Raw genomic sequence first — 19,846 nt, 5'->3', positions numbered from 1 at the left:
TTTGAGAGGTTGCTCCCACAAAGCCGCTGGTGAAACTCAATCCCTGGTCATTATTCCAAAGTTTCACCTCTATGACCAGTTGAGCTACCCATGCGGGCAACTTGTTCTTATCATGTTATATATTTTGCCATGTTATTCTTGACAAAATCAAACATTAGTTAAATATTAAAAATTAATTTACAGTCAAGTACATTGTGTTCAGATAGTATGTAATGAGAAGGTCATGAGATCAAGCTTCAGTGGAGGCAATAAATTACATGCAATAAGCTCGGTTGTTGCTAGAGCTGTCAAAACGAGTCATCTCAATCCATACGGGTTGGGATTAAAACGGACTGAGCTCGACCCATACTGTTTTCAATACAGGTTGAGATTGTGAATAATAATACTAAACATAATAATATGTTTAGTATTATTAGAGATTCTTGGCCCAACTCGACTCAGCCCGCTAGCCCGTTTCTTATTAATTTAATATAAAATTATTTTATTTTAAAATATTTTTAGCAATTCATCTATCTTCAAACCCTAAACCTATTGGTTAAGCATTAGAATCTCTACTAATTGAACACAATGAATTCTTTGTACAAGTATCATGTTTTCTTATAGGGTGAATCAACGATTTGGTCCCTCACTTATTCGCGACTTGTCAATGTTGCCCCTGAATCACGTATTCATCGATTTAGTCCCCGAAAATAATTGTTTTTCGTCAAATCAGTCCCTATGGCCGTATTCCGTCAAGTCTCAGGCGAGAGCTCCGATTTGCCCTGGGCATTTTGGTCTTTTCACGCCTTCTTCTTCATTAACTCTGACCAATGGAGCTCCCGGCGAGGCAGCAAACCGGCAATGGAGTTTTCCGGCGAGGCAATTTGGATTATGTTTTTTGAATGCTCCACGGGGTCACTTTGTTCCCCGTCCATCCCTAATATATCCATCACGTACACCCTTTAGTAATTGTTAAGGAGTACAATTTTTTTTTGTCACCCATCAAAAAGAGAGAAGATCGGAAATATACCTGGCTGGCCTGAGACGAAATGATGGCAATTGATCCAGGTCCACGGTTCGCCGGCCGGCTGATCATTCCCGGCAATGCCGCTTTGATGAAATGAAAAGTCCCTGTCAAGTTCACGTCAATCATCATCTTCACCTCCTCGACCTCCTGATTCTCCAGCTCCTTCGATGCATACACTCCGTGATTGCAAACCAGAACGTCGATAGGCCCAGCCTCCTCCATGGCCCTCTTCACGGCGTCGTAGTCTCTGACGTCGGCGCTGAACGCCGCGACGCCGCAGCCGGTGGCGCGCAGTATCGCGTGCTTGGCGTCCTCGAGCTTCCCGGTATTCCGAGCTAGTATGGAGACCTTGGCGCCTTCTGCGGCGGCTTGGAGAGCTAGAGCCAGGCCAATGCCACTGGAGCCTCCGGTGATGAAGACGTGGCGGTTGCTGATGGAGACTTTCACGTGACGCGGCCGGACGATGAGGTAGAGGAAGAGGAGAAGGGAGAGAGGGAGAATGAGAAGAAGAATAGAGAGGAGAACGAGAGAAGAGTTCGCCATTGATGGAAAGCTTGAGAATGGAGGTTTATTTTCAAGTTGATCCCTCCCGGCGAGGCAGCAAACCGGCAATGGAGTTTTCCAGCGACCTTGGCTTTTGGGTAAGCTGCTGTGCGACGATAGAATGAAGAAGAAGGCGTGAAAAGACCAAAATGCCCAGGGCAAATTGGAGCTCTCGCCTGAGACTTGACGGAATACGGCCATAGGGACTAATTTGACGAAAAACAATTATTTTCGGGGACTAAATCGATGAATACGTGATTCAGGGGCAACATTGACAAGTCGCGAATAAGTGAGGGACCAAATCGTTGATTCACCCTTTCTTATATATAATATATGTTTAGATTATTAAATTTTAATTTATGTTTAAATAACTATATTTTAATTTGTAATATAATTATAATTTATTTAATTTACATTTAATACTAATATAATTTATATGTAATGTTTTTATTTTATAATTATAATATTATTAAGTTATAAAATTTATAAAATATTTATAACTTTATATAATTTATGTAATAAATAAAGTAATAAATTTTATATTAACTATATTTTTTTAAATGTTACTACTTTATTACAATGTTGTATCTGTTTATTAGCTACTTTCTCAACCTACTGAAGCACAAAGAGCTAAAAACGCATCCACTGAGGCTCGAACTCACAACCTCCCATTAACTATATAAATATATTAATTAATATATTGATATAAAGTTATAATTAATCATATTAATTAATACTTGTAATAAATATATAAATAAATTATATATATATATATATATATATATATATATATATATATATATATATATATATATATATATATATATATATATATATGATTATATAAATCAATAAGAATACAAAAATGATTACAATATGTCATTAGCACCGGTGGTTTCTATAATCTTAATTAAGAAAATTAAGAGGTTATAGGTTTGATTCTTATAGTTAACATTAATTTTAAACATATATTCAAACTTCAATAATACAAAATATATTTAAATAAATTTGGGGTGGGGTGGTGGAAAGTGGGTTAACCCACTTTTCACCACGGGTTAGGGCCGGTCGAAAAATTTCCGGTTTTGTCCGTCAAAACTCGACGGATTGGGCTCGTTTTGACAGCTCTAACTATTACAAAAAACTAAGTTAACTAAGCAGATAAATATTATGTTATTATAAATTTAAATAAAAAAAATTAGAAAGAATGAGAATGTGTTCAAATATGCAATAATAATATAGATGGACTTCCCTTACGCTTGATTAAGAATGTATTTACACCGGTATAAAATCCCTAATTAAGAAAATTAAATTTAGAAATTAAAAAATTTTAAATTCAAATTTTGTATGGTGGGTTAATACTTTTTTTTTTTTTGAAAATTTTCTGCGGTGCTTCATTAGAAAAATGCTGAAATAATGTCTGGTGGGTGAGTATCCCAGTACATAGTATCAGGTTGCTGATAAGCCGTAGTGGCTAAAGCATGAGCTAAATAATTGTCCGATCTAGAAATATAATTAAAAGAACATGAGTGAAAATAAACGGCAATTTGCCTGCAGCTATCAATGGCATAGCCAACGTAAGAGCGAAACGCAGTGGTTGATGATGTAAGGTAGCGTTGTAGTGTCAAACAATCCGTGTAGATCTCAATATTCTGTTCACCTCGATCCTTTAGCCATGATAAAACTTCCTTACATGCCAAAGCCTCAGCCATAAGTGGTGACGTACAGGCCGGTAGCGGCGCGGTTAGTGCCGAGATATAGGCTCCATCTCCATCTAATAAAACGGCCCCTACAGTTGCATTCCCTGTCTCGTGTAGATATCCTGCATCGACCCTGCATCTTCTCACTGGCGGCACAGAGGATCCGGCGGCGTCGGCAGCACCGCGGCCGGCGGTGGGACTCGCCTGGGCAGCGTGGCGGTTTTCTGTCGGTAGCGTAGCAGTGGCAGTGGCAGCCACGGCTGGGCGGGACTGAGTCCATGCGGTCTTGGCTGCCGCTGCGGCTCTGAGTAGGGACCCCGGGCGTGGTAAAAATGCCTCCCAAACTGCACAATTTCAAGCTTTCCAAATATTGTATAGAATTGATGCTGCATATAACATTCCATCAGAATCTAAAATATTTAGAAGTTCCCCAAACCAAACATGAAAAATATCCGTGACAATATTGGGGATTGTAAGGTTGGATTGATCCCAAATGTTTCTTGCAAAATCATACAAGACTAATGCATGCATTGTATTCTCATGTGATATTCCACACATAGCACAATATGGGTTCACCTCCACCCTCTTTAAAAGCAAGTTCGTAGTTGTAGGCAAAATATCACAAATAGCTCTCCAGAGGAACATTTTCCACTTTGGTGGAATTTTTAGTCTCCATAAAGCTAACCAATTAGTAAAGGGGTCTTGATTATTCTCATAATCTCCCACCAATCGTCTGTACCCGCTTTTCACAGAATATAATCCTCTCGGGTCCCCGTACCAATACCATGCATCATTATAATCCCGGGATACAGGTACTCTCATAATTCTCTCGACATCCGTAGGTTGAAATAAATCTGATAAAATTTCATTATCCCATGTACCAGTTTGTTGATCTATTAGCCCCACTACTCTGGCCTCTCGTAACTGTATAGGCATCTCTGTTTGTATCATAGGGTCCTGGTCATCCAGTAACCATGGATGGGTCCATATAGATGTAGTTTCCCCATTCCCAATTCTTCGTCTGACCCCACTACAAATTATGCTCTTTGATGCCATTATACTCCGCCAACAAAAACTGGGATTATTTCCTACCTGCGCATCAAAGAAAGTATCCCTGGGAAAATATCGGCTTTTGTAAACACGAGCTACTAAGGAATCAGGCTTAGTGAGCATTCGCCATGCCTGTTTCCCCAACATAGCTAGATTAAATACTTAATATAACTTATAGTTATGTATACATATTTAGACACATTTATAAATAAAAATTTGGGAAAATCGCACGTTTGGTCCCTCAATTGTTTCCAAATATGCAATGTAGTCCCTCATTGTCAATTTTGCTAAAAATTGATCCCTCAAATGTTACAATTGTAGCCAATGTAGCCCTCCGATCAGATTTGTCACTAACTAGTGTTAAAACCATGAACAATTTGGTAATTTCACAACACTAAATTTTACCACAAATTTCATTCTTCCTCCCGCATTGGCTTTTGAGATTTGTCACTCACACCTGAATCCATGGTGATGGTAGCGCCGCCGTGGTCGCCGGCGACTGACGGCGGTCCGGCAGCCGGTCGGCCGTCGGAATCTACAAATTCTGAAAATGTTCCAGAAATGAATCTGATGGTGCAAAGGCAGTAGAGGAAGTCTAGATGGCTCCAACAACACTGGGAATGAGAATAGCGAAAATGTTCAAAATCAAGTGTGATCTGTCACAGAAAACATATTAATTTACAAAAGAGGCACAGACAGAGGTAAATATCAATTTACGTTATGGAATTAATGAATTGAAGTAGGGGAAGCCAGTAGTAAAATTAGAGAGACGGGTAGGAAGAGATTAGCCGCAGACCCAGACACGCCTCTTGCCAAAAAATCATCACCGGAAGTGATAAACATAGAATGCGAACGCCGAAAATGGACTTGAGAATCGCTGGAATACATAGAACACCATGCGACGACCTTTCACCCCCGCATCCTTGATTCCAGAAAACCCAGTTGAAAGACTTTTTTTTTTTTTTTTTTTTTTTTTTGTGTAAAGTGGGTATAATGAATGATAATAATAGTGTCGTTTTTTCCTTCTTGCTAGTTTTCCATGGACGTTTTTCCTCTCCGGTCGCGCTGGTTTCTCTTTTTTATGACGTTGTTGAATCCACAGTGAGGAGCTTGGGCGCTGCAATGAGAGATCGACGATGGCATCGCGATTTGGAGAAGATGGCAGCGACGAGGCTGGGCTCCCGACGACGTCCGGTTTTGGCGCTAGTTTTTTGGTGGCATTGGTGCAAAGACGGATTAGGTTCAGAAAATTAGGTGTGAAAGGTAGGGCTATACATGTAAAATGAATTTTGGTAACTAAGGGTATTGCGAAATTACCAAAATGTCCATAGTATTAACTCTAATTTGAGTCAAATTTGACCGGAGGGCTATATTGGCTACAATATAATTGAAACATTTGAGGACCAATTTAGCAAAATTGACAATGAGAGACTACATTGCATATCTGGGAACAATTGAGGGACCAAAAGTGTGATTTTCCCTAAATTTTTTTTTTTTTTCACAAAGGAAAAAGGATATCTAAACTACTAATTGCCTCCAATTATGCTTGAACTTTTCACTTTTCACTTAAGAGAGCAACCAAATACCATTGGACGATAAGGTCTTTAGTTCTTAAAACTTTTCTTAATGAAATTGATTGATTGTTAATTGTATTTCACATAATATTATAATTTAGTAATATAAATATAAATTATAATTAAAGGAATTAGATTTGAGGGAAAATTGCATTTATTAGCCGAAATTCCTACCACTACTGCATTTAGCCGAAATTCCTTCTTCAAACCATTTTACAAAGGGAAGCCTCATCTTTGTAGCATGGCCAGCCGGAAACAAAGCCTTCCAGACTTCCTCCGCAGCTGGGCAAGATCTATATATCTTCTGTTCTTTGGGTACAAACTGCACATTTGTCGCATTCAGAGTCTGATGCTATTACACATAATCCTTTCAGACCAGCCACAAGAAAGTTCTTATGCGATTAGAACGATACAATTGGAACGATACAGAGAAGATTAGCATGGCCCCTGTTATAATGTAATATCTATCAATACATAATTACATACTTTTTCAATTATTTGGAGTACAAAGAGTCATCACCTGCTCCCGTGGGAGATCGAAGATGTGACATCCTATTTGAGGGAACCTCAGAATTAAATTGTTAAATCACATAAAAATCAAATATGAAAACATTTTTAAATTTCTAAATAGCAATAATTTATAATAATATTAAATATGGTTACGTATGTATTTAAAGGCTGAATATTATCAATAATAAAACACATGCATGCATATGAATATTTCTTGTTCAAAATATAGATTTGTGTATAAATATTTTTTGTTCAAAATTCACATGTATAAGATTTTTATATAAATTGCTCATTATTATAAATTAAAAAAAAAGAAACAAATTCAAATAAATTGCTCATTAAGAATTACCAATCAAATTCATATGGTGCCGGAGAATTGAATACACGTTTGTAGGAAAAAAAAAACGAATATCAAGTTTGAAACAAGAAAATAACCATGAATACAAACTTCTTTAAATAACCATGCATGCAGCATTGCTTTTGGCCTCTAGCTTTTTTTTTTTTTTTTTTTTTTTTTTTTTTTTTTTTTTTTTTGTGAAACCAAAAACAGACTCATAGCATTAGATCAACAACGCAGAAATACAAGCGGGCGAGGAGATATCCCACGACCAGATGCAGAATTCGTAGTCCGTGCAAGCACATGAGCCACGTGATTCGCTGACCTTTAATTTTGACATGGTGAACACTAACGTTCCCCATGTCCCTAGCAATCAGCTGCCATTGCTTTACAACCAAATCTACATACGAAAGATCTAAACAACGAGAATTGAAAGCAACAGAAAAATTTAAGCAAATGGTCATCCACAATTGTGTTATTGCCATGGAGAGGGAAAACATATAAATTACTCTGTATATGCTTTCCTTGGCAGTAGATCTGCTCTATGTCTTCCATAGTTGCAGATTTTTTTTTTTTTTTGAGTACTACTGTTACAATACAATATTTGTCTGAGGTTCAAACCCACATTTGATTTCTATCTTTAGTATGAACTAAAGAAGCAGTACGTAAATTAAATTGACAAGAAGCAGTACGTACTACAACCTAACATTTGATTTCTATCTTTAGAATGAACTAAAGAAAGTTTGAGCATTAGAAAGCAACACAAAAGAAATGGAAAAGACAAATCCATCCATTAAAATATAAACCGATCATCGAGCCGGCAGGTTGCAATAAGTTGCATATGAAATCCTCAACAAATTTGCTAAAGCTGTTATAGGGACTCAAATACAACACCCTTTGTGGAATGATCAATCCTTACATTTACACACTAGGCTACTATACAATTTTGTGTAATCTTAATTAATTAAATAGCCTTCAAATAGGCACTGGCCCTGGGTGATTTATCCTTTCATTATTTTCTGGGGCCAGGATATCAGACCAAAAATTGTAATCGTCAGAAATACCATGGGGTGGTGTTTTTCTCAACAATTCATCCAATTCATCAAGTAATGGATCATTGCCCACATCCATCACTCCTCCATATGCATCATCAACTCCACTGCCCATTGCGCTCACTTCTCTATATGCATCATCAACTCCACTGGAAACCTCTCTGGCCAAATTTGAAGTTTCCGAAGGTGGCAGAGATACCATGACGTCATCATTTTCCGGCCAATTGTAAATCTCCAACGGAGTATCATTTTCATTAAAATTCTTAGTAGACAATTCCCGACTTCTTGATGTGTTTCTAAGGACTCTCTTTATCCGGCAGAGTACGACATCCTTGAGGACAACGTTTTTATCCCGGAGATAATCATCCGACAGTGAATATTCCTTCATGAGCCAAACCTCCCCACGACGTTCATCGGCGCCGCCCTTGCTTTTTGATTTTTTGGCTTCGTACCGCAAGCTTTTCTTGAATCCCATAACTGTTTTGGTTTCCTTGCCGACTCTGATAGGCTGTCCTGCGTCCTGGCCCTTCCACGTCCCGCGATCTCCGACGCCGCGCAAAAATCTTGAGCCACGTTCGCTTTTTCTCTTCAGCTCAGTGAAGTAATAGCGGGTCATAAGGCCGCCGGAGCCGAAAATTTCAGACGGCTCTTTCCCTCCGTAAAGATCTTCCTGTGCGAAGAAATCGAAGGTGTGCTTCAGAGGTTTTCCGAGGACGAAAGCCTCCAAATATTGCAACAACTCCTTGTCAGTTGGCTTGAATATGAAACCATGGAGAGAACGAAGAGCCATGATCGTAAATTTTTATTCGTAAATATGGGACTGAGAATGAGAGCAAGTGAGCGAGTGATATCGATATCAGGTGTAATGTGTAATAATGAACGCTTGAATTATATAAGAACAATATATATAGGGTAGCCGGGTGGCGGGTAGGGTTGAGTCAGGGTGAAAAAAGTTCAAAAAATTTTAATTAGGGATAAACATATTATGGATATGATGGGAAATAGTTAGAAAAAATTACATATATATTTCTATTAATATGATATTTTTAATTTAACTTGATTAATTTTATTTATTTTTAAATTAATTTAAATATGATGACACATTACATTATGGTTCTGTTTAATAGAGCTTATTTTGGAGTTTATTGCTTATTTTAAGCTACTAATACGTTATAAGATATTGTAATATTTCCAAAATAAGCTAGTAGCTCAAAATAAGAGTTTATTTTGAAACGCTAACTACCGTTTCAAAAATGAGATAGGCTCTGTTTGGCAAACCTAGCTGAAAAGGTATAACAGAAACGTGGTTGATTAGGCTCTGTTTGGCAAAGCTTATTTAGGAGCTTATAACTTATTTTAAGCTATTAATAAGCTATAAGCTCTGTTTGGTAATGTTTCCAAAATAAGCTCCTAGCTTAAAATAAGAGCTTATTACGCTATCTCAGGTAGCGTTTCAAAATAAGCTCCTAGGATAGCTTCCTAACTTTTTTTCCATCTTTATCCTTATTATTTTATAGAAATGACATAATTTACCCTTCCCAATTAAAACCATTTTTTCTTCTCCTTTATCCGCAACTTTCACCGCAAATATTATTATTATTATTATTATTATTATTATTATTATTATTATTATTATTATTATTATTATTATTATTATTATTATTATTATTATTATTATTATTATTATTATTATTATTATTATTATTATTATTATTATTATGAGATGCTAGATCATGATTATGCTAATAGTTTTATTTCAAAATGTTAATTTTTTAAAGACAAAATGTTAAATTTTAATATGTAAACAAACTAATTTAAATTTTATGAAGATGTCAGTTTTAGTCATTTTACATTTATCAGCTTATCAAAAAGTTAATTTTACCAAACACTTTCAATCATAACAGCTAGCTTAACAACTCTTCAGTTTTCAGCTCCGAGCTTATAGCTTTTCAGCTTTCAGCTCCTAGCTTATACCTTTTCAGCTAGGTTTGCCAAACAGAGCCATAATAACTTCCTAACTTTTTTTTTTTTTTTTTTTTTGTCTTTATCCTTATTTTTAAATAGATGACATCATTTACACTCTCAATTAAAATTGTTTTCACCTATTTCTCTTCTCTTATATTTTTATTCATTCTTTTCTGCAACCCTCCACCCACAACTCCTTAAGGTTCCAATTCTAACACTAAGGACCTTGTGGTCCAATGGTATTTGGTTGCTTTCCTAAGTAGGAGGTGATAGGTTTGAGCCTTAGTGGATGTGTTTAGTTGTCGTTTTTAGTATTTTTACATTTATGAGCTAGTTTAACAACTTTTCAGTTTTCAACTTCTAGCTTATAGCTTTTCAACCTTCAACTAATTTTCAGCTAGGCTTGCTAAACATAGCCATAGATTAGACAGTTCATAAAAATAAATAGGAGTGTGCATAATTCAGAAAAAACTCGATTAACCGATCGAACCGACAAAATTCGGTTAAACAAAACCATAGATTAGACAGTTCATAAAAATAAATAGGAGTGTGCATAATTCAGAAAAAACTCGATTAACCGTTCGAACCGACAAAATTCAGTTACCTTTTTTAACTGAAATATTTCTTTAGTTAATGATTAAAGATTTATGAGAATTTCGGTTAATGGTTGATTTGGTTTGAAAGTATCGATTAACCAAATTACATGTGTATATACATGTTTTAATTTTTTTATAATTCATAAATATACGAAGTACTATTAGATTAGTTTTTTTTTTTTTTTTTTTTTTTTTTTTTTTTTTTTTTTTTTTTTTTTTTGAGCTTATAGTTTATTTTAACTACAAATTAAATAAGTTATAGCTCTGTTTGGTAAAATTTGGAAAGTTTAAAATATTAGCTTATTTTTAAACATTGTTTCATGCATGACTCTGTTTGATAGAGTCTATTTTAGAGCTTTTAGCTTATTTTAAGCTGCTAACAAGCTATAAGCTCTGTTTGGTTATGTTTCAAATCTGTCTGGTAATGTTTCAAAAATAAACTAGTAGCTTCATTTCAAAATTTTAAATTTTAATATGTAAACAAACCAACTTAAATTTAAAACTATTTAAATTTTATGAAGATGTTCTTTTTAGTCTTTTTACATTTATCAGCATATCAAAAAGCTAATTTTACGAAACACTTTTAAACATAATCAGCTAATTAATTTACAAAAATGACATCATTTACCCTTCTTTAATTATAGTAATGTTGAAGCATTGTTTTAATTACACTACAAGTTTCTTTGATAATATATGTTATTGTATTACAGTGGGGAATGTTTAATAGGGGATACACTGGAAAGCATGGGATAGGTTATGTATCCCGAAGAAACATGGTGGATTGGGGTTCGAAGAGCTTCATGCCTTTAACCTAGCTATGTTGGGTAAACACGCAGGGCGGATGCTTACTAAACCTGAATCATTGGTGGCCCGTATAAGGCCAGATACTATCCTAAGGGGACATTTTTTGATGCATGTTTACGAAACAACCTCAGTTTCTGTTGGAGGAGTATTATGGCGGCTAAGGGCTTAATTTGTAGTGAGTTTGATTGACCAGGATACTCGTTCATGGGATCACTCTATCTTTAACTGATTTGTTTCAACCAACTGATGTGGCACATATTATGAAAATATCAGTTTCCCCGAATTATGAGGACACTTGGTATTGACATGGAGATCCTAAAGGAATTTATTCAGTCAAAAATGGCTATAAAATGATTGTTGGTAATTATGAGGATAATGATGGGCCTTTAATAAATGGTTATCGTTATGGAGGCTCAAAATCCCCAAATGGAAAACTTTTCTATGGAGAGCTATTAGCGATATCCTTCCACTACAAGGAATTTGCTTATAAAGAGGGGTGGAGGTAGATCCGATGTGTGCCATGTGCGGTATGATCTATGAGGACACTATGCATGCCTTGGTATTGTGTGATTTTGCAAAAGCCATATGGGATAGATCCAACCTTCCAATCCCAAATATTGCAACAAATGTTTTTCATATTTCGTTTAGTGAGCTTTTGAATGTTCTAGACTCTGATGAAATTATCTACGCAACAGCAATCCTATTTGGAGGGCACGAAACGGAGCGGTCTAGGACGCATGTCTCCCACAGCCGAAGAGGCTACTTGCGGCAGCCACCGCGACTGTGCAGGCCTGGCGCAATACACACCAGATTGCCACTGTTCACCCAGCAGTAGCGCACCCCGAGACTGCCTTGTTGCCAACAGCTCCTCATGCACCAGCCGACGTACGCCCACTATACCAACACCGGGCCACAGCTGCCGCGCCGAACACTGGATCATAGCCGAGACTATGCCATGTCGATGCCGGTTTCCACCATACGACAGGCAAGGCAACGACGGGAGCTATCCTTTTGGACTCAAATGGAGGGTATGTCTCAGCCTTCAGTACTCCAATCCCAGTTTGTTTCTCACCACTCATGGCCGAGGCATTTGCATGCAAGGAAGTACTATCGTGGTTAAGAGATCGGGGCGAGCGGTTCGTAAAGCTATATACAGATTGCCAGACACTTCAGTGTTATCTTACATCTCCACCATCTACAGTTCGATCGTACATTGGCTATGCTCTTGATAGTTGCAGAGCATTAGCATCCTCTTTGGATTTTCAATCAGTTTTATTCCTAGATCGAATAATTTTTTAGCACATACTTTAACTTCTACAGCTTTCCCGCATTTTACTGCTATGTACTAGGATCTACACCCACCTAACTCTATTGCAGCTTATTTCTAATGAATGCACCACTGATTATTTTCAAAAAAAAATAAAATATAGGCCTTAAAATAGGCACTGGTCCAGGGTGATTTATCATTTCAGTATGCTCTCAGGTCAGGATGTCTGACCAAAAATTGCAATTGTAAAAAATATCACGGGGTGGTGTTTTCCTCAATAATTCGTCCAATTCATCCAGTAATGGATCATTGCCCATAGCGCTCACTACTCCATATGCATTATCAACTCCATTGGAAACCTCTCCGGCCAAAGTTGAAGTTTTCGAAGGTGGCAGAGATACCACGTTATTATTTTCCAGCCAATTGTAAATCTCCAACAGAGTATTAGTTTCATTAAAATTCTGAGTAGACAATACACGACTTCTTGATGCATTTCTAAAGACTCTTTATTCGACACAGTACGACATCCTTGAGGACAACATTTTTATTTAAACATTTAAATTTAAATTTCTAAATAGCAATAATTTATAATAATACTCCGTATTAAATATGGGTACGTATGTATTTAAAGGCTGAATATTATCAATAATAAAACACATGCATATATATATATATATGAGTATTTCTTGTTCAAAATATACATGTATATGATATGTGTATAAATATTTTTTGTTCAAATTCACATGTACTTCGTATAAGATTTGTATTTTAACAAAAAAAAAAAAAAAACAAATTCATATAAATTATTGCTCATTAAGAATTATCAATCAAATTCATATATGGTGCCGGAGAATTGAGTATATGTTTGTAGGAAAAAAAAAAAAGGCGAATGTCAAGTTTGAAACAAGAAAATAACTATGAATACAAACTTCTTTAAATAACCATGCAGCATTGCTTTTGGCCTCTATCCTACTTAACAAAATGGTCATCTACATTAATTGTGTTATTGCCATGGGGAGGGGAAAGATATAAATTACTCTGTAATCTGTATAAAGCAAATAAAACTATAGAGGTACATTGATAATAGTATGAAGAAGAATTTAAAAGCAGCTTGTATTGTTTGTCTAACAAAAATAGAGCAATTCAAGTGCTATGGCCTTATTTGGTAAAATAGTCAATCTATAGGCTAATTTTAATTTATTTGACTACTATTAGTTGTTTGACTCTGTTAAAAAATTAATATAAAGTGTTTGGTTAATTAGTTTTTTCTAATGTCAAAATACTAAATTTCAAAAAGCTGCTCAAAGTACATTTTTCAATTAGCTTTTTGAGAAAATAAATTATACCAAAAAACAATAAGCTAACAACTAATTTTCCAAACACCTCTCTACAATCAGCTAATGTTATAAACTAGTTATACCCTCTAATTAACTCAATCAGCTAACAGCTAACAACTATCAGTTAATAGTCATTTACCAAACGGGATTATCTATCTGACATGAAGGTTGAGAAATAGTCAAGTGTATATGAACTCTTAACTCTAAAGCTTAAAACAAACAAATTAAATTATTGACAGGAACCAGTACGTACTACAACCTAACATTTGATTTCTATCTTTAATTTGAAGGACAAATATTAGCCACTTCAATTCTCTCTCCCTATGCATTATATCATCAACATATATGAATACAACTGCAGACTCATAACCAAAATATAGACCTCCAAATGCCACAGAAATTGGATCATCATTCCCCTCCAAAGATTTGAAGGGCACTAGCTAGCAAAACAAATGTCTGTGTCATATGCTTCACCAATCCCTATGCTTCCCTATGACAGTAAAAGCAACGAAACCTTATAACCTAATGCCATTACAGGAGACTGTAATAATGCAAATGCAAAAGAGAGATAGTAAGCAGAAAGCCGACTAGACTTGGATAATGCAATCAGTATTTCGCTACAATTACATTCAATCAATTGCTTGCGAACACTTCATTCATCCTTTAACAGAAACATGGATATCTTTACATATTAAAAGGTTGGTTAAAGGAATGAACTAAACAAAGTTTCAGCATTAGAAAGGAATTACGACAAAAGAAATGGGAATACTCAAATCCATCCATTAAAGTATAAAAGATGTATCGCGCTGCATATGAAATCCTCAACAAACTTGCTAAAATTGTTATAGGGACTCAAACACAACACCCTTTGTGGGAATGACCCTTAATTAGTTTTACATATTATGTGCTATGATTTTGTGTAATCTTAATTAATTAAATGGGCCTTGAAATAGGTATTGGCTTTGGGTGATCTATCTTTTCATTATCCTCTGAGGTCAGCAAATTGAAATCTCCAAAAATATCATGGGGTGGTGTTTTTCTCAACAATTCATCTAATTCATCCAATTCATCAAGTAATGGATAATTGACCATAGAGCTCGCTCCATATGCCGCATCATCAACTCCACTGCCCATAGCGCTCACTCCTCCATATGCATCAACTCCACTGGAAACCTCTCCGGCCAAAGTTGAAGTTTCCAAGGGTGGCAGAGATACCATGACGTTATCATTTTCAGGCCAATTATAAATCTCTAACGAAGTATCATTTTCATTAAAATTCTGAGTAGATGATTCACGGCTTCTTGATGTGTTTCTAAAGACTCTCTTTATCCGGCACAGTACGACATCCTTGAGGACAACGTTTTTATCCCGGAGATAATCATCCGACAGTGAATATTCCTTCATGAGCCAAACCTCCCCACGACGTTCATCGGCGGCGCCCTTGCTTTTTGATTTTTTGGCTTCGTACCGCAAGCTTTTCTTGAATCCCATAACTGTTTTCGTTTCCTTGCCGACTCTGATAGGCTGTCCTGCGTCCTGGCCCTTCCACGTTCCGCGATCTCCGACGCCGCGCAAAAATCTTGAGCCACGTTCGCTTTTTCTCTTCAGCTCAGTGAAGTAATAGCGAGTCATAGGGCCGTCAGAGCCGAAAATCTCAGACGGCTCTTTCCCTCCGTAAAGATCTTCTTCTGAGAAGAAATCGGAGGTGTGCTTGAGAGGTTTTCCGAGGACGAAAGCCTCCAAATATTGCAACAACTCCTTGTCAGTTGGCTTGAATATGAAACCATGGAGAGAACGAAGAGCCATGATCGTAAATTTTTATTTGTAAATATGGGACAGAGAATGAGAGCAAGTGACCGAGATCGAGAGTGATATCGATATAGGTGTAATAATAAACGTTTGATTATATATTAACAATATATATATAGGGTAGCTGGGTGGCGGGTAGGGTTGAGTCGGGCTAAAAAAGTTTAAAATTTTTAATTATGAATAAAAATATTAATGATAAGATGAGAAATAGTTAGAAAAAATTACATATATATCATTTTAATATGATATTTTATTTTAACTTATTAATTTTATTTATTTTTAAATTTATTTGAATATGATGACACATTATATTATGGTTCTATTTAGCAGAGCTTATTTTGGAATTTATTATTTATTATAAGCTATTGGTAATTTTTTCAAAAGAATTAATTACTGAAATGGTGCATTGACTATAGCGAAATTACAAATTTAGTTATTGACTATTTTTTGATCAATTAAGTCACTCAACTTTAAAATTTTTAACCAATTTGGTCTTCCGTTTGTTTTGACGTTAAGGATCCGTTAACTTGGGACCAAATTGGTAATTTCGCTTAGTCAAAGGACCATTTCAGTAATTTACTTTAGGAGCGAGCAATTCGGTTCGGTTCTCCCGAACCAATCCGTATCGAATTAGTTCGATAATATACTCAATAATCGAATATCGTTTAATTTTTTTTAAATATAATAATAATAATAATAATAATAATAATAAGAGATAATTACCTTATTATTATTATTATTATTATTATTATTATTATTATTATTATTATTATTATTATTAAATAATCAAACGGTATTCGTTTTGATTTGATTTTTTACCGAATAATTTGGTTATGTTCGGTTTTTTTACCGAATCATTCGGTATACAAGAATCCATTATCGTTTGATTGTTCGTTATATTACTGAACAGAACTAGTTCGGTTTGGTTTGGTACGGTTCAGTTCGGGAAAACTGAATTGAATTGCCCACGCCTAAAGTTAATTATTGAAATGGTCCCTTAACTATAGTGAAATTACCAATTTGGTCCCAAGTTAACGGATCCCTAATGGCAAAATAAATGGAGGACCAAATTGGTTAAAAATTTAAAGTTGATGGACTTAATTGGTCAAAAAAAAAATAGTCAAGCACCAAATTGATAATTTCGCTATAGTCAAGGGACTATTTTGGTAATTAACTGTTTTCAAAATAAGCTAGTAGCTTAAAATAAGAATTTATTTTAAAATGCTACCTACCGTTTCAAAAATAAGATAATAGCATCCTAACTTTTTTTTTTTATCTTTATTATTTAAATAAATAACATCCTTTACCCTCTCAATTAATTTTTTTTTTTTTGGTTTTTTTTTCTCTTCTCTTATATATATTTTTATTCATTCTCTTCGGCAATTTTTCACCGCCCAACAACGTAACTCTTTAAAGTTCCAACTCCAACGAAAATTTATGTGAGACCTATATTGAGATGAAGGAGATTCGCAAAAAATATTGCTACTTCATTATAGGATGCCACATCATGATTATGCTAATAGTTTTATTTCAAAATGATTTTTTTTTTTTTGATCTGAGATGAGGGGGATACCCAAAACAACTACTCAAAGCGCCCTACTCAAAACGCCCTGATGACTCAATAATTCTGCGTAGAGAGGAAGCACCGATCTGATCCAGAGCCACCAACTCCATTAACTCTGGCGGAGGTGATGAGAAAAGACGAAGCCCTCTCTCGTTCATTACATCCTGCGATGCCATCTTGTCAGCCACCCTGTTCTGCTCTCTGTAAATATGCTCATAATGTATTTCCAAACAACTAGCCGCTTCTTGTATGCACAGCCAGCCAATGTTGTGATTTTGGTCCTTCCAACCGCCTTTCTTGCGCAAACAATCCACTACGTTCTTAGAACCGCATTCGAGAATTATCCTCGTGGCGCCAAAATTTTTCGCCATTCGTAGCCCCTGGAGAACTCCCCATGCCTCAACAGCTTCAACAGAACACCTTCCAATTTTGTAGGAGAAACCCCGACACCACCTGCCATCCTCATCTCGAAGCACACCACCACAGCTCGCTAAGCCACTGTGTTTGCAGCACCCATCAACATTAAGTTTCAGCCAGCCCCTCATCGGTCTCTTCCACGCCATCGAAGTGGTAACGGCAAAGGGCGGTTTGTTCATAGGTTTCCATTTTTTCTTGAAGGCCCCTACCACTTCATTGTCATACTTCCGGAGCCAGGTAATCTTTTGGTCAAGAGGCATAAGGTTCCCGTTGAAAAGCTCGTCATTCCGCCACCTCCACAACCACCATAACCTGCATGTGAAAAGCTCAGGCCAACCCTCCGAAAAGCCATTTTTAGCATCTCCCTGTAGATTTGTCTCGAGCCATGCTGCCCAGTCCAACCCACGCAGCTTCTCGATTGTTCTCCAATGCAAAGCCGCCTCCCAGATGTTTCTGGTTGCCACACATCTCCGAAACAAATGATTTAGGTCTTCCCTTTGCCCTGCACAACGAAAACAACATGCATTAGAAGTCAGATGGCGTCTTTCACGCTTAGCATTCGTAAAGATCCTCTCATGTCGCACTAGCCAGAGGAACATAGAGACTCTGACCGGCACCCGCAACTTCCAAATTAGCTTCCAAAACTTTTCTATATCGCTAGCATGACCTCCGGTTATCAACCCATATGCAAATTTCACCGAGAATCTTCCATGGGCATCCGGGCTCCAACCCCATTCGTTGCACACGTCTTCCCTCACCAATTCGAAGCCTGCAAGTTTTTCTAATTCCTCCCGAGGCAAATTCTGTTCCAAATTTTCCCACTTCCAACTTCTGGCCTTGTCCCAATATTCGTCAACATTTGCGTACAACTCGGGAAGACTGAGCGGTCGAAGAAGTTTCTCGTACAAAGAGTATGGATAGAGCCATTTATCCATCCAGAAGCGGGTGCTCTCGCCATTACGTACCGTATGCATGATGCCCTTTTCCAGCCATTCACTCGCACTGCACATACCTCTCCATACATTTGATGAAGTCCGTCTGCTAGAAATGTCCATTCGAGCACCAGCCTGGCATTTGTATTTCGTCGCTAGGGTGGTTGCCCATAGAGCCTTTGATTCCGTCCTAAATCTCCAGCAGAGTTTGGTCATGCACGCAATGTTCATCTCATGTAGTTTCCTTAGACCGAGGCCACCATTCGCCCTTCCCGGTGTAACCAAATCCCAACTTACTGGACTCATTTTGTTTCCCCCTGTCAGCTCATTTCTACCCCATATAAAGCGTCTGGTCCTTTTTTCAATTTCATCGCAAATTCCTTTCGGGAGTGCTGCGGTCTGCATGGTGTAAATCGGGATAGCGTTCAGAACAGATTTCGCTAAAGTGACTCTCCCGGCAAGCGACAGAGTTTTGGCCTTCCACCCTTCCAACCTATGCGCAATGCGTTCCAAAAGGCTAGCATAAGTATTGCAAGTCACCCGGCCATAGATGGATGGCACTCCTAAGTACCTTCCCAAGTCTGTTGTTGCAGCTATACCCAACTTGCCCGCAATCGCTGTAGCCACTTCTGGGGGCGTGTTTCTTGAAAAGTGGACCTGTGACTTACTGAGACTGATTTTCTGCCCAGAGCCCTTACAAAAGGAATCCAAATAGCTTTGCACAATATCCACCTGAGCCACCGATGCCTTTGTGAAAAGTACCATATCATCAGCGAAGCATAAATGAGACAAGATTGGCCCGTCTGGAGCGAATTTGATTCCTTTACAATTCCTTTTAGTGACCTCGGACAGGATTAAATGACTGAGCCGTTCCATACACAAGACGAAGATAGCTGGGGACATGGCGTCTCCCTGACGAATACCTCGTTCGGGCCTGAAATATTCTAGTCTTTCCCCATTCCAAATGATTGCTAACCTGGAAGTTGAAACGCAAGACATAATAATTTTAACCCAACTATCATTAAAACCTGCCTGTACCATAGTGTCCTTGATGAAATCCCACGACAGCCTATCGTAGGCTTTTTCCAGGTCCAGTTTAATGGCCATGTATCTTTGCTTTCCACGAGCCTCCCGCATGGTGTGCATAACTTCCTGGTACACAATCACGTTGTCCGTAATCTGTCTTTCTGGGACGAAGGAACTTTGGTGCGGTCCTATAACCTGAGGCAAGATACACTTTAACCTGTTAGTAATTGTCTTGGTCAGGATTTTATAACTTACATTGCAAAGGCTGATAGGCCAAAACTGTTTAATCGTGTCGGGGGACCGGACTTTTGGAATTAGCGCGACGAGCGTATCACTCAAACCTTCCGGGATCTCACCAGA

General features: G+C 37.1%; 3 protein-coding genes across 4 annotated transcripts in view; 1 reads left to right on the top strand and 2 right to left on the bottom strand.

Annotated features, from left to right (window-relative positions):
• The window catches only part of LOC109160090 (pentatricopeptide repeat-containing protein At2g01390), an 18,314-nt gene extending 17,346 nt beyond the window's left edge, over window positions 1-968 (top strand). The window contains exon 4 of the mRNA XM_019308240.1: window positions 957-968. The gene's annotated coding sequence lies outside the window, so the exon portion shown is untranslated. The remainder of the gene's footprint in view (window positions 1-956) is intronic.
• The window catches only part of LOC109160095 (steroid 5-alpha-reductase DET2), a 21,387-nt gene extending 1,541 nt beyond the window's left edge, over window positions 1-19,846 (bottom strand). Inside the window, exons 1-2 of one of the 2 annotated variants that reach the window (XM_019308245.1) lie at window positions 19,843-19,846; window positions 9,319-9,326 (exon numbers count right to left, since the gene is read on the bottom strand). In XM_019308245.1, coding sequence (XP_019163790.1) covers window positions 9,319-9,321 — 3 coding nt within the window. In that variant the 5' untranslated portion in view covers window positions 9,322-9,326; window positions 19,843-19,846. Of the gene's footprint in view, window positions 1-9,318; window positions 9,330-18,591; window positions 18,596-19,842 lie in introns of those variants that run through there. The other variant, XM_019308244.1, reaches the window with a different exon arrangement.
• On the bottom strand, window positions 14,672-15,544 carry LOC109159905 (NAC domain-containing protein 55-like). The gene has a single exon (XM_019308014.1). The coding sequence runs from the start codon at window positions 15,542-15,544 to the stop codon at window positions 14,672-14,674; it is 873 nt and encodes a 290-aa protein (XP_019163559.1).

Source organism: Ipomoea nil, unplaced genomic scaffold, assembly GCF_001879475.1.
Source record: "Ipomoea nil cultivar Tokyo-kokei standard unplaced genomic scaffold, Asagao_1.1 scaffold2845, whole genome shotgun sequence".
In the NCBI taxonomy this organism is placed as follows: Eukaryota; Viridiplantae; Streptophyta; class Magnoliopsida; order Solanales; family Convolvulaceae; genus Ipomoea; species Ipomoea nil.
This window is presented reverse-complemented; position numbering and strand designations above follow the sequence as displayed.